The 14159-nt window shown below is 47.8% G+C and overlaps 3 protein-coding genes across 6 annotated transcripts; 1 reads left to right on the top strand and 2 right to left on the bottom strand.

Annotated features, from left to right (window-relative positions):
• Positions 1-117: 117 nt before the first annotated feature.
• LOC112892275 (ubiquitin-conjugating enzyme E2 27) lies at positions 118-3021 on the bottom strand. Of its 2 annotated transcripts, XM_025959430.1 has the most exons (6): positions 2701-3021; positions 2060-2108; positions 1619-1778; positions 587-676; positions 377-491; positions 118-285 (listed from the first exon to the last, which is right to left on the bottom strand). In XM_025959430.1, the coding sequence occupies exons 1-5, from the start codon at positions 2879-2881 to the stop codon at positions 384-386; spliced, it is 588 nt and encodes a 195-aa protein (XP_025815215.1). In that variant the 5' UTR covers positions 2882-3021; the 3' UTR covers positions 118-285; positions 377-383. The 2 variants fall into 2 exon arrangements, with proteins under 2 accessions (XP_025815215.1, XP_025815214.1); XM_025959429.1 differs by having other exon boundaries at positions 183-491; positions 2701-3011.
• Positions 3022-7281: 4260 nt separating this feature from the next.
• On the top strand, positions 7282-10345 carry LOC112894199 (E3 ubiquitin-protein ligase At3g02290-like). Of its 2 annotated transcripts, XM_025961829.1 has the most exons (6): positions 7282-7515; positions 8312-8445; positions 8588-8713; positions 9364-9796; positions 9893-10002; positions 10143-10345. In XM_025961829.1, exons 3-6 carry the CDS (start codon positions 8594-8596, stop codon positions 10167-10169), a joined length of 690 nt encoding a protein of 229 aa, XP_025817614.1. In that variant the 5' UTR covers positions 7282-7515; positions 8312-8445; positions 8588-8593; the 3' UTR covers positions 10170-10345. The 2 variants fall into 2 exon arrangements, with proteins under 2 accessions (XP_025817614.1, XP_025817615.1); XM_025961830.1 differs by lacking the exon at positions 7282-7515 and having other exon boundaries at positions 8293-8445.
• A 616-nt stretch (positions 10346-10961) lies between these two features.
• On the bottom strand, positions 10962-13894 carry LOC112894898 (transaldolase). Of its 2 annotated transcripts, none has more exons than XM_025962741.1 (6): positions 13646-13894; positions 12579-12750; positions 12134-12484; positions 11830-12018; positions 11555-11737; positions 10962-11426 (listed from the first exon to the last, which is right to left on the bottom strand). In XM_025962741.1, exons 1-6 carry the CDS (start codon positions 13792-13794, stop codon positions 11181-11183), a joined length of 1290 nt encoding a protein of 429 aa, XP_025818526.1. In that variant the 5' UTR covers positions 13795-13894; the 3' UTR covers positions 10962-11180. The 2 variants fall into 2 exon arrangements, with proteins under 2 accessions (XP_025818526.1, XP_025818527.1); XM_025962742.1 differs by lacking the exon at positions 13646-13894 and adding an exon at positions 12980-12998.
• Positions 13895-14159: the final 265 nt, after the last annotated feature.

Here is a 14159-nt window from a genome sequence, read left to right as displayed (position 1 = left end):
CTCAGACAAATAACGGCATGAGAAGCAAATATGAGAGATTACCCATCACATTCTGATCGCTCGGTTTTATGACAAAACTGATGATTTGCATTAGATTTAACCAGGATCCCATGGGCGAAATGAAAAGCGTATCAGCATCGATAATTCAGGCTACCAGGGACACAAATACAACATGTGAGACAAGACAAGGAAAAAAAAGGAACAAACTCTGAAGTTATCATAAGGCGGTTTTCACGAGTCCCATGGTCCAATCCCCTATATATATTGTCTCAACAAACGGTCACACTGAAATGGCAGAGCAGGGGAATTAGCAGGCATTGTTCTCTTATATAATAACCAATGGGGATGCAATTTACATTTCATATATCCACCATACGGTTGGTTCAGCCAGAGCAGAGCTTTTCCAGAGCCATGTTCTCATCGCCATCGACACTCTTCAGGGTACTTCTCACCAGATCCTCTGGGAAGCCCATCTCAACCAGCTTCTGCACCTGCAGTCATCAGCAGAAACAAAAGGTGACTACTGCTCATCAACACGTACATGTCTTACATACACAATGATATGATGAACAGGTATTGTCAGTACCTTCTCTTCCATGCCAGTGGACGTGCTCTTTGCGAAGGCCTCCGTCCAGTAGCGAGCTGTAGCAGCGAATGTTGGATAATCACGCAGGTACTGCAGAAAAGAGTCAACACAAAGAAATTAAAGGTAGGAGGTCGGCAATAACGATTCAGTTGAGTATATCTCATAAGTTCATCTGCAGCTTTATAGGCCTACTGTTCCATTCATTATTGCAGTGAATTCTCAGAGCTTATGCTTACACTCTGCATCACTGGACTGGCAGTACGTACAGAAGGGAGTTACTAAGGACAATCCTGTATCCAATAGCCTATTATCCTATTCTGGCTAGCAAAGTAACCATCAAAATATCACTGGTACACTCCAACAGAAAGCACCTATCTGTGTTGCTGGCCAATCACCAGCTTTTATTCACTAAAAATATGACATATGGTGTATTTCCTTGGAATCAGCTACCCTTCAGTTTGGTTCAGGACATGCGCAATAGTAAACAATCTAGCACAGGAGTGGAATTTACATCGCAAACAGCTGATTAGAAACTTCTTACACCGAGCTTTCCATACAGCAATATAGATCTGTGTCGACTGTCGACCATCTAAATGCATAAGAGCTTGCTGAAAACTGAATAGAACTACCTTACACCATATCTTGCTGTCTTGCATCTGCATTAACACTACACGGAGAAAATACCCAAATACCCAACTCATTGCATAAGGGGAAAAAGAATCTATAAAATTGCCTAGTGCGCTGCAGGCAGCATTCTCATGTGATGGATGCTACAAACTCACCTTGAACAATCATACTTACTTTGCTGCAAAACTGTATGATGCTATTCAATTTCAACCAAGGGCATGATGATGCAGTTATGCATAAGCACATAAACATATTTTCTGGATAAATAGTCAGACTCACTGTTCATAGGAATCCACCAAGGGCAGGCTATGTTAATTTAACTCCCAACCAACTGTAGCTTCACTGGCTAAATAAAATATATAGTGCACTATAAATAAAACCAAACAGGAAACAACCAGTTCAGACCTGTTGTGCAACGACAGCATCCTGAGGATCATCAGGTGCAGGAGAAGAAAGCAGAGCTTGAAGGGAAAGCAATGCAGTCTTCAAAGTAAGAGCTGGGCTCCACTGATCTTTCAGAATGTCCAAGCAAATTGCTCCGTTTTGGCTGCTGATGTTAGGATGCCTTTAAGATAGATTGCAGAAGTCAGAGCTCTACTATTTTTTTTTAAAAAAAAAGCCCTATGAGAGGGCAGAGGGCAGCAGAACTTAGAAAAATAATGGGGCACAAGTAACAAAATGGGATGATAATGATCACTCAATAAAAAATCTGAAGAAATGGATATGAATTATCTTTCACTGCTAGTTGTTCCTGATCTGAGGAAATATCACAACACATATGTAGGAACATCATGTAAAGAGAATGAGAAGTCCACAACACAAACAACTGGGAGTAAGGTTGCATACCATACTTTAGTGACGAACTGCATCTTTGGAGGCTCAAAGGGATATCCACCTGCCAACCAAAGATCGAAATCAGTTAGGCTTTCTAACACCATTATCCCTTACTATTGAACTTTAGTTATTGGCACACGACATTACACAGGAACATTCAACTCTGGGAGTAAGAACAAGTAACAAAAGTAGCACAAACACGACACCACAGAACAGTTACACCAGAACAGATACAAAAGTGGAATGCACATTGAAGCGGTGCGTGTTAACAATAACAAGTGTGGACTTGGAACATACACATCTGCCTGGCTGTTCAGATGAGGTGCTTCATTGCACGGCGAAGCAGAGGTGAATCCACAAGCAGCGATGCGGCCACCGACCCACCCATACCCTAATCCGGAATCCGGACCAGCGAAGGAGCGCGCAGAGTTCGCAGGCAGCAAACCCTAATCGACCCTGAACCCCCTCCACAGGAGAGGCAATCGCGTGTGGCGGCAATCTACCCACCCACCCGCGAATCGCCCGGGGGAGTGGAATCTGCAATTCCACCCGTGCGAGGGCGAGGGCGAGGCGGACGGGTGGAGGGGGGATCCGATCGAAGGAAGGCGCGGAGTGGGGGAGGGGGGGGGATCGGAGGAGGACGGGTGGCTCACCGGGGAGGCGGATGTCGATGACGAAGGTTCCGCCCTCGTAGGGGCTGTCAGCGGGCCCGGCGATGGTGCCGGTGAGGTGGGAGATGTTGGCGCCGTCGTGCAGCGCGATGGAGACGCCCGAGACCTCCCGGTCGCGGTTGCACTCGGTGAGCTCCTTCTGCACGCGCGAGACGTCCACCATCGTCGCCGCCCCGCCCACTCACTCCCTCGCGTCCTCCCGCCGCCACCTCCTCGAGCAGCGCGAGATGGGAAAGGAGAAGAAGAAGGGCAGGGAAGGAAGGGGATGGGAGGGGAGGGGGTTCAGGAAACGGAAGCTGCCACGCTACTAGCAATAATACGGCCGCTAATGATCATCCTCTACACTAATCTAGTTTAGTGAACTGCTACTAATAGTAAATACAGATATACTGGTAATTCGTTTGCTGGATGGGCGGAGATTCTTTTGGGTTTGGATGCTTGCCTGCCTTGTGGTGCCGGGAATTCCGAACTCCTTCCCTTGCAGTTTGTTTATCGCTGTTCATCCTGTCGATGATTCGTTGGTGTTGAATTCCCTTTTCTTTTTTTGCTGCATCGATTTGCTTATCACTCGTGCAGGATTGCTAATCAGATTCCATAAAACTCCAGCTTGTGGCAGCAAAAGCCAAAAGGCCACTCCGGCGCACATTCCAGCCATCAGTTGCCAAACTCCGGCCTCACCTTGTTTTTTTTTATTGTTGTTACGGAGGCAATTTGTGTCAATGGGCTCATGCATATGGGCTTATTTGGGCTGTAATTTTGTAATTTTTCACGGAGCCGATGGATTTCGCTTTGGGCTCACGTGGAGCATACCGGCCCGCAATTGCTTCCACCACCGACGCCGGCGGGCGGAAGTAGGCCCAGCATGGTGCTTGCCCTGATCCAGTGTTGGGCGGTCGGTCGTTTGCGGTTGGGCTGGCTGAAGGGCCCATTTAACAACCAAGGGCTGCTCCCGCGTCGGTATCCCACTGCGCCGTAGTGATTATAGTAAAACCCAATGTGCCGCCATTGTCATTCTCAAAAAAAAGGAAAAAGCGCCGCCATTGTCGTCTCAAAAGCTTGCTCTTACTTTCCTGTTGCATGAAAACCTACCTGCCGGTTTTCCTTTTTTTTTTCTTCCGCGCAGCTAGCAAGGATACAGGCGAGGTGTCGTCTACGCATTTCCTTCTCCGGGCGGTGGGTCTTGTGCTGGCTGACAAGGGACGAGCTATTGGCTATTGCAACCCAACCAATGGAAGATGGACAGGGAGAAGGGTCTGTGCGTAGCCGGATGGCCCGAACAGGAAGTAGGACGCGACGCAACCGGGCAGCAGGCACATGCACGGCGACGAGACGCCCAGGAGGCAAAGTCGTTGGGCTCTATTCAGGCGGTGACACGATCATAGGAGCTACATGCGAGTGGATACACACGTGCTGAAATGGACTCGTCGACGAGAGACGGACCTGGCGCACAGGACAGCCATTGCCCCTTTCTTCGTAAGCAATCGAGAACTCCACCGTACTGCAGGTGTTTGATGCATGCAGTTTGGCTTTTTCCCTGAAGAAAGAAACTGTGACAAGATGATCTGAACCGGCGCCGGTTCGCCGGTACCAGGCGAGAGGCAGTTCCGGCGATCGCCGGACTCGGTAGCAGCAGCTGTCATCTGCATGCCTGTGTTTCGTCAGTTGTGTTATTCGTGGCAAAACCAGAGAGCGACACGGTAGCGTGTTATCCTGCTCCTGCTCCTGCTCCTCCTGCTGCGGCCGGTGGGCGGTGGCTGCTTGCTAGCTTAATTGCTACGGCCATATTTTACACGTGCTCTCTCTCAAACTTCTTTCAGAATGCAAACCGGGATCGATTAATCAATACTGTATCAGACAAAGTACTCCAAAAGCATTTCTTTGTTTATCCATTCGAGTGTCTGCCTCTCCCAAGCACAAAGCAAGCACCCCTGTCCCTGTACCATCCGTCTCCTCCTCCCTCTCCCTTCCTTAGTCTGTACCTGCTCGCTCGTACGCGGCTGTCATGGACAGACAGACGGGCGCGACCGAGCACGCGCCGGATGGATATCAGCTGACCATACGCTGCTCCCCCTCCTCGCCTCCGCCTCCGCCTCCGCCTCAAGGTATAGTAAGTTCGGGTCGATTCGCCTTTCTGCGCGTAATCGCATCGGTCGGGCTGGAACCAAGTGCTTTCTGGCTGCTCTCCATCATGTCAATTTGTGTTGTGTGTGTATATATTGTGTCGCATCAACTGATCCATTAACGTCGTTCCGGCTAACTAACAGTGCTCGCCGTGGGATCCTCGCCGCCGTGGCCGAAGACGAAGATGGGAAGCTCCTCCGGCGACTTCTTCCTGGCCAGCAGGTAAAACTCAGTCCGATGATCGTAGTAGTATAGATCGAACTGCTGCGTGTCTGCATGTATGCCACCGTTCAGCTATGACGTCGGTGTCGAGACCTTATTCTTCCTTGTTCATGGAACCGGCGCTGCAGCGGTGCCACCGCTGGCGCCAGGACGGCGGCGGCGACGAAGCCTCTGACGATGTTCTACAACGGCGGCGTCGCCGTGTTCCACCTCCCCCAAGATAAGGTCTCGTCGTCCATGTGTTCTCTGTGTACAACCGAACCCGATGACTCGATAGTCTTGCCTGATTCCTTGTGTCTTTTGGCGCGTGGCCATGACGGCAGGCGGAGGATCTGTTGAAGATGGCGGCGGGCGAGGGAGGCGAGGACTGCCGCCCCAGTCCCCGCCGGCCGAACCACGGCGAGGAGTTGCTGTCCAAGATGAGACAAGGTACTGCTATAATCATCTCTTGGTATGCAACAAAGCGTACATCCGTGCGTGCATGCTTTGGAAATTAGGAAGGAAAGGCAAGAGAATATATAATGGGCTTTCTTGTTGTGTTGTTGCCCACAACGCAGAGATGCCCATTGCAAGCAAGAGATCTTTGCAGCGGTTCTTCCAGAAGCGCAAGGAGAGGTACATACTACGCAATTACGCGTCATACATCTCTCTCTCTCTCTCTCTCTCATGGTGCCTTTGTGTTTGTGTAGTTTTATTTGCTTCATGACTCATGAATTTGTCTGAACAATTTTGCTTGTTGCTTCTACTGCTGGATAAAGATATAAGCAGTGAGATAATGCCATCGTAGAATAGAACAGGTGGCGTGAAGCACGTTTGGAATGACCAAATAAACAGTGCACATATGAAATTCTCTTCTTCTGTCCATTGGAATTGACGAACCGAGCTACGACATCCAAGGTTGTTTATTCCATGGGCGCCCCGTGACCCGGCAAGAAAAGGCTGTATGTGGATGCTCTCGCCCAACTGCGACACGGCTCGCTTCTCGATCAATCCTCACGAGAATTATTCCATTTGACTTGAGAAATCTTCGTTACGATGCACTTAGGGCATCCTAATGAACATGGACATGGTGGTGAAATTAGCTGTGTTGCCACCTCTGTCAAAGGATCAGTGAATGTTAAAGTTCATTTACACACGTTGATTTCTTCCTTTTCCCTGCGCAGGCTGTACAGGCCCTGATGATCAATGGCGGCATGCATGCAGACCGGTGATTATTGATGCAGCAGCTAGCTAGTTTGCAGCATCAGGCGATCATGGTAGCCTATCCAACGAAGACGATGAAGGCTTGCATCGTCTAGTTATATGTATGATTTCGTTCCAAAATATAGATTGTTTTAGGATTTTTAGATTTATTATATTCGCTATGTATTTATATATGATATATGTCTACATGTATAATAAAATCTATGAATTTAGAAAAATCAAAACGACCTGCATCGTTCTGTAGGAGAGATTTTGTTGGGCTTTGTATTACATTAGTAATGTTACTAAGACGCTTGGTATATATACGTGCGGAGTAACTCGTAACTATAGAACCACTTTTTTTCTTTCTCAGTAAATTTTTTCTTCTTCTTCTTTTTCTTTTCTTTTTCAAGTATAAGTAGCACAGAGGACCAAGGAGGGGCCTTGCAGCACGAAAATCCATCCGTCCATTCGCTCGTTTCCGGGCCAAAACGATTTGTAGCAGCCCAACAAAAGAGCACGGCGCGCTAACGTGTCAACGGAGCCAGCAGAGCAGCAGCTACGGATAGGCGGAGGCGGCGGCATGTGGCCGCCAACTCAACTCGCCCGCCGGATCACGGTGTTCCTGTTCTGCTTCTGATGACAGCCAACAAGGCAGCAGCATCCCTAGAGCATACCGTGCAGGTTGTCAGGCCACTTGAATGAAGCTACCAACTGGCCATCCGGCTGCTTCAGCATACGATGCACACGATGAGCGGATTGGTTATACCCAAACTATGGGTGGTTTACATCTTGGAATAAGATTAAACTTGTGAAGAAAAAAAAAAGAATGATGAGGGACCTCTGCTGTACAATGCAGAAAATATGCCAGATCTTTTTTATCAAAAATAATGTGCCAGAACTGTGACGGTGAACAGACATTGCAGCGGAAAATGCAGTGTTGTGAGCTGCGACGTTGGCCTGGGTTGTGCTGGGGTCCGTTGCGGCGTGGAGTTTACCATACAGCGACACCCCACCACCGCACCGGCCCGGGAGCGAGCGACTCCGCACGCGCACCAACCCTTCCGCTCCTCGCTGCGCTCCCCACGCCTCCACCCCAACCCCTCCGCAGCACAGCACAGCACTCCCCCTCCAGTCTCCGCTTCTCTCGCTCCCCGTCTCGCCGCTTTCCCTCCCCCCGCCCTGGGCGCCGCGGCCGCCCGCCCGGGCCTCGAGAATCCCCCTTACCCTCCCGCCGCCGCCGACGCCGTAGCCGGCGGGTTCGTAGGAGAGGTGAGCTCCGCGCCGCGCGCCCCTTCCTCATTTTTCCTTGCCGCTGTCAGTCGGTGCTGGGTCCCCGAACCACCAGCCTGTCGGCGTTGCTCGTTCTCCCTTACCCTCTCGGCGTCCGTGTTCCGGTCATAGCGCAGCGCCCTTCCAGTGCGCCGCCGCCGGCGCGATTGGCTGCGGTGGGACTCCTCTGCACGCCTATCGGCAATCGGTATAAGATGCAGATCGGCCGCTGGTAGGATTGCGTGTCACTGTGTTCGGAGCTGCCAATGCTCTGAGCAAGCACCTCGCTCTACTCCTACTACTTAATCCCCTTGATAGGTGCAAGGGTCTAGCAGCCTAACCTAGGATGCTTTCAGCCGTTCTAACGCTGCACAGGCACATCAATTGTATTTCCAGGGCAGTGGCTTCATTCTCTGGATTCCCTAAAATATGTACACCTTTTTTTTTACAGAAATCAAGGGTAGCATTTTGGGGTGCAGTTGTGACTCCTATGCTTTTTCCTGCATCAAACTGCCAATGCAAGTATAATGCACCCACGATCCAATCAGTATCTAGAATTTCAGCACTCAAACTATAATGTATCTATGAACTGATATAGTACCTGAAACTTACACAATGAAAGCATCTATCTTGCAGCTGGAAAGGTGTATAAGAAAAAATGGCGCATGCATCAGTATACTTTTGGGGTTAAACCTTTATTGCGATTTTGCTCTTCTCCTTTGTGACAAATGTTTGGTCTTTTTTTTTCTCAATGCAGTAATCTAAAGATCGCACCTTTCATCTCCTTTGGTTGCAGCTTGGTTAATGTTTTACTGCTATCGTTGATGGTAGACTCAGTTGTCCACAACCGCCTGGAAATTTTGTTCCAGCTCCGTAGTTAGTACCAACCGTTTTCTTTTTGTCCAGGGGGATTACTGGGCAACTTCAGAGGTATTCTTTTCCCTTATACCTTATGTTATTTCCTTTAGTTGTCTCCACGTATGATAATGTTCTGGACGTGGGAGCTTCAGAACTAGTCCTATTTACGTCCGTTAACTCAGACTCTGATACTTCTAATCAATGCAATTTCCAGTGAATTATGGGTGGATTCTGCTGTTGCCTCAGTACTGAAGATTTTGAGGAATATGTCCATCCCAGCAACCCTATCTATAGGCAATGCATGCCATTGAGGCATTTGTTCCACAACATTTTTGGCAGGGTAATATGCATAATCAGTTTTTCGTATTTTCTATAACCAAAAACATCACCACTTACATTTACATGCATTGGACTTGTTACTTCTGTCGTACAGAATGCTGATATGCTGGCATTTTGTTACATCTCACTATTGGGACTAGCGTGTTGATATGATCCAGTTCTTTGACCATGCTTGTGAAGAGTTAGATATTAGCCTATAATTTTCAACAGTCATGTGCGCTTTTCTCGTTTTTGTCAAGAGATCATGTATGCTGGCCATTGACTGGATGCATATGTTCTATTGAACACATGATGTATGCTGCCCGTATTGCATTTTCCTGAGTATTAGGTACTACCAGTTATGGATATTGAATATAAGGGTACAAAATCGTAGTGAACATGCAATGATCTTCTGAACACGACTAAAAACTACCTGAAAAAAAAGGGGGGCAAGCATGGACGAAGTGGAAAAGGAACATACATACATGGCTAGATAGACCTAGGGATGCTTTTTTATTAGTTATGTTGTAGATAAATGATATAATTGTAATGAAGCAAGTCCATCTAGTTACATTTTTGCCAGTGAATTATCAGGGTTCGGTCTGTTTATTATCATATTTTGGACTATTGTTTGTTATAACTGTAACATTTCCATTTCCTGGTTCTATGTAGTATACTGCAACATTCCAGAGGCTTGAATCTAGGCCAAGCAACCCAGCCCAAGGGACTGCTCCACTGGGATCCGCTAATCCAAGTGCTAGCATAAATGACAGTTCGCTAGCTGAAACTTATCACCTTGTTTCTAGACCACCCCCCTATGATGCTGATCCTAGATATGCCCGTGTTCAAAGAGAGGGACTGGTATCAAGGCGTGAGAAGTCCATAAATCTCGCACAAGAAGAGTCGGTAGCCCTTAGACGCAATGGCAGCAGCTCTGGTATTGAGCATTTAGCTGCTCAGAAGAAACGGAGCAGTACTGAAAATGAGGGTGAATATAAGGTCCATCGTTCTGAATCAACAAAGAGTTTGTCTGCAAAAGCTTACAGTAGCAGCTATGCAGTTGTCGGTTCAGAAGATGAGGATGTGTGCCCTACTTGTCTGGAAGGTTTGTATTCCTATAAGTTTGCCTAAACACATAGCAGTTTATTTTTGGTGTCTGAACATTTTTTGACCGATCCATTACGATTAATTCACTATGCAGAATATACCCCCGACAATCCAAAAATTATTACTAAATGCTGTCACCATTTTCATCTTGGTTGTATTTATGAATGGATGGAGAGAAGTGATACATGTCCAATTTGTTGCAAGGTATGATACTGATAATTCAGCACTTATAGTATTCAAATCGCAAACAGAGATCACAATTGCTAATCGCCTATCATCATTCCCTAAGTTTTTATACTATTTGTTGAGCTGACAATATATCCTTCAATCTGATTGCACTGCAGGAAATGGAGTTTTGCGAGAGCCCATGATAGCATTTTGCAGCACCTCACATCAGAGCAAGGGAAATCGTCTGCAGTATGGAATGCCAAGGAATTGTAAATAATAGTTATGTGCTGTCCAAATAGATCTCTTTCTCGAGATCAGTTTCTTACATGTACTGAAATGATGATCTTACTAAAATTCGTGCTAGAATTTGCTTGCCCGATCTTTGGTTATATTCTCAAATGGTAGTTCAAGGATGGAAGCACAGATTAACCCAGTTTTAATACTGATTGCCTGGTGAGTTCTGTTGCCTGTCTGATGGTGCATGGTGCATCTTAAGTGCGTAAAATGCTCTGAGCTCATCCTGCTGCAAGGCATAGACCATTGTCTCGTCTCCTGAAGTGTCCTTCCCGGAGACAATTCATCGCAGAGCGCATATAATTGCAAGCCAACTTTAGTCTTGGCAGTTTTTTAGCCTTTCTAAAATCTAAAGTTTTAATAACAGCATATTCTAGGCTAAATTTTTATTAACCGCATCTATACAATTAAATTTCCAAGAAGACTCAAGAGGCCAGTCACGGCAAGGAGACCAGTGTGACTCAAATTATTACGCCAAGTAGATTTGTATGACTCAGACAGTATGCCCAGCTGATTGTCGTGACCAAATAAGCTTATTCTTTGAATTATGTTTCCAGTCTTATCAAAATTTTAGGGTAAAAAAAAGGCTAAAATGGAAAAAAAATCCGCTGCCTCATCAGAGATTCAAGAATCAAAATATCGTGGGTAAAAATAAAATTTACCTTCCGAGATAAAAAAAAATCTATAAAACAAACATGACATATCCAGACTCAAATAACTTGCTCAAAAAATATTTATTAGATAGCGCATAGCAGTTACAAGCCATGAACATTGGTTACACAATGACAGCCAGGCAAGCCTAGAATACAAAGCTGATTCAGAGAACCGAGAGCATCCGTACAGTCACAAAACTAAGAGAGCCAGCGAGCTAGCATTTTATTTAGTAATCGTTCACCTGCCGATACCAAATCATTTCAGTTTTACACGCTTGCCGTCTTGAGGCTGTTGCCCTTCTCCTGCAGACTCACAAGTAGGCTGTCAAAGCTCTTCTTGAACGAGTCCACTCCTTCCAGCTCAAGCTGCTTCCCCACCTCATCCCAGTCGATGCCAAGCTTCTCCAGGGCACTGTATACACCTTCTGCCTCGGACACATTCGCATCAACTGTCCTTGAAACAGTGCCGTGGTCTATGAATGCATGCAACGCTTGGTCGGGCATAGTGTTGACCTGAAAGCAGAAGGGAATAACACATGTTAAGCATCATTCCAAGGTTGTGGCCCTTGCGTGATGATAGAAAAAGAACATATCTATGATTCGAACTAATTCAATCCATGCAACTCATCGTGCAAACACACCATGTCAGGTCCAATCAGACTGTCCACATAAAGGGTGTCAGGATAAGCAGGGTTCTTGACGCCGGTGGATGCCCACAACAACCTCTGTTTCTTGGCACCTTTCTTTGCCAAAGCCTCCCATCTTGGGCCAGAGAATTTCTTCTGGTAGAGCTGATTTGCTAACTTTGCCTGTGCTACAGCAGCCTGGCAGAAAAGAGGGATGTCATATTGCAGAACTTCATGGACAATTTACCAAGTCCTAATATTAAGAAGCAGGTGATTCTTATTTTATTTACCTTTCCTCTAAGGGCAAGCGCCTCAGGTGTTCCAATCTTCTCGAGCATTTTGTCAATAAGGGTGTCAACTCGGCTGACAAAGAAGGATGCAACACTGGTAACTCGAGATAAGTCACTCAAACCAGAAGCCTCTAGCCCATCAAGGTAAGCATCAATCACAGCCTCGTATCTTGCAATAGAGAAAATAAGCTGCAGTAACAGCAATGAACTTGTGATCAATAAGCTTGACAGCAGTTCTGCAAGACATAGTTTTACCACAACAATACCATAAGGAGGCAGTGGCAAGGAAGAACTCAGCACTTACTGTGACGTTGACACTAATGCCATTAGAGATGACTTCCCGGATAGAAGGAACACATTCCGCAGTAGCAGGGATCTTTATGTAGACATTGGGGCGGTTGACCACTTTGTGCAACCACTTTGCAGCCTCAACTGTTCCTTGAGTGTCATTTGCCAACCTAGGAGACACCTCCACAGAGACATACCCATCAGCACCATCTGTCTCGTTGTAGATAGGCTCAAAAAGTTTGCACGCATCTTGGATATCCTTTATAACAAGTTCCCAGTAAGCACTCTCTGCATCCTTTCCAGCTGAAATGAGCTGCTTGAATTGATCATCATATGCGCTTGACGATGAAATGGCTTTCTGGAAAATCTGCAACATGTTGAGGACAGGGTTAGGAGTGTGAAGGCACATATATGCGAGTGATCGTACAATATGCACAAAAAAGGTTGAAATGGAGGATTACCGTAGGGTTGCTGGTAACTCCGCGAACACCACTGGCGATAAGGGGTAGCAAGTCGGTGACAGGCCTGCAGAGGTTGTCGTACCATGGGGACAGGCCCTGGAGCTCATAGAGATCATGAAGTGCGGTCTTCTTGGTCGTAGCACCATTCCCTTCCTTGGCAGAAGCCATCGCACTGAAAATTGCATTTCACCAAGTAAGCTCATGTCCACAGGCTAGTTGAATGGCAAAAATGATGATGATATGTGTGATGAATTGTTCTAGGTTTAGACCAGAAGACCACAGTACTATTGATTCAGGGAGTTCATAAATCTTGTGTCACTGCTAGGAAGTAGTAAGTGTGCACCCAAGTGACATGGACCTACATATCTATCAGTTTCGTAGTACCACTCTCTACCACATACCCCAAAAGGCGTTCCTGGTATCCCTCCTCTTGAAGCAAGGATGGTATATGACTAGAATTCTTTTGAGGCTAATAGAAAGCGTTGCTATTTTTGGCTGCGTGTGCCTGCCTGCTACCAAGAGGTCTCCAGCACAAGCAAGTCAGCGACCCACAGGAGAAGCAGGAAGCGGCTGTGTGCAGCGGTGCAGCCGTGATGCAGCATGCAACTAGCTCCAGGCACGGCACCTAAATAGGAGCGCTTCAGCGCTTGGTCTCTGCCACCTCCACACGGATCTCGCACCCGCACGGCGACTCGAGAAGCTAGTATGCCAGAAAGCTCGCCACCGACCATTCCCCATCGAACGGCCGCAGACACGGGCAGCGCTCCGGGCCGGATCCGAGCGTCTCTATCGCCACATCAGGCGGCGTGGCGGGCTACGCCACGCCTCGACGCGGCGGAGCATGAGCCCGCGAACCAACCTTAGATGCTACCGATCTCCTCCCATCCAAAGCACGCAGAGACGAACAGCTCGAACCTAATCAAACCTCGCCAAAATCAGCCACCCACTCAAGCACGCGCACGGATGCAACCGCTACTTCAACCAAACCGCAAATCTAATCCCACTGATGAGAGGGCGCGCGCACAAGGCGAGGAAGAGGAGAGGGGAAGGAGGGTGGCGTTACGCACATGACGGGGCTCCTGGCGCGGCCGGCGATGGAGACGCGGAACCGGCGCGGGGAGGGGGCGAAGGCGAGGGTGGCGGAGCGGAGGGACGCCGGCGGGAGCAGCGCCGCCGCCGGCCGGGGCGCCGCCAGCTTGGACACCGTGCCGGTCATCGCCGCCGGGGTTGGTGAGAACTGCGAGGAAGGGGAGGATGGGGGTGGGGTTGGTCGCTCACGGGGGTTGTTGCGAGGTTTTGGAGTTGAGATGAGACGAGGGGCTCTATTGCTCGTCAGCATCAATAAGTAGAGGCATTTTCTTTCTTTTCGCCTGCCGCTTTTGCGCCAAGACCCCCTGATTCTTGTATATTCCTGCCCTTCTCCATGGTCGTACGGTTTTCTTCAAACATTTAAAATGTGACATGATACCTATTTGGACCGCACACTTTTTCACCTTAACAATAGAAATCGACAAAACGTTCAGTGTGTGCTGAAAATGGGACCCTCGCTGCTGGGCATCTTTTGTTTTCCTTCATCCCTTT

The sequence above is a fragment of the Panicum hallii genome, chromosome 5 (assembly GCF_002211085.1).
Source record: "Panicum hallii strain FIL2 chromosome 5, PHallii_v3.1, whole genome shotgun sequence".
Lineage (NCBI taxonomy): Eukaryota > Viridiplantae > Streptophyta > Magnoliopsida > Poales > Poaceae > Panicum > Panicum hallii.
This window is presented reverse-complemented; position numbering and strand designations above follow the sequence as displayed.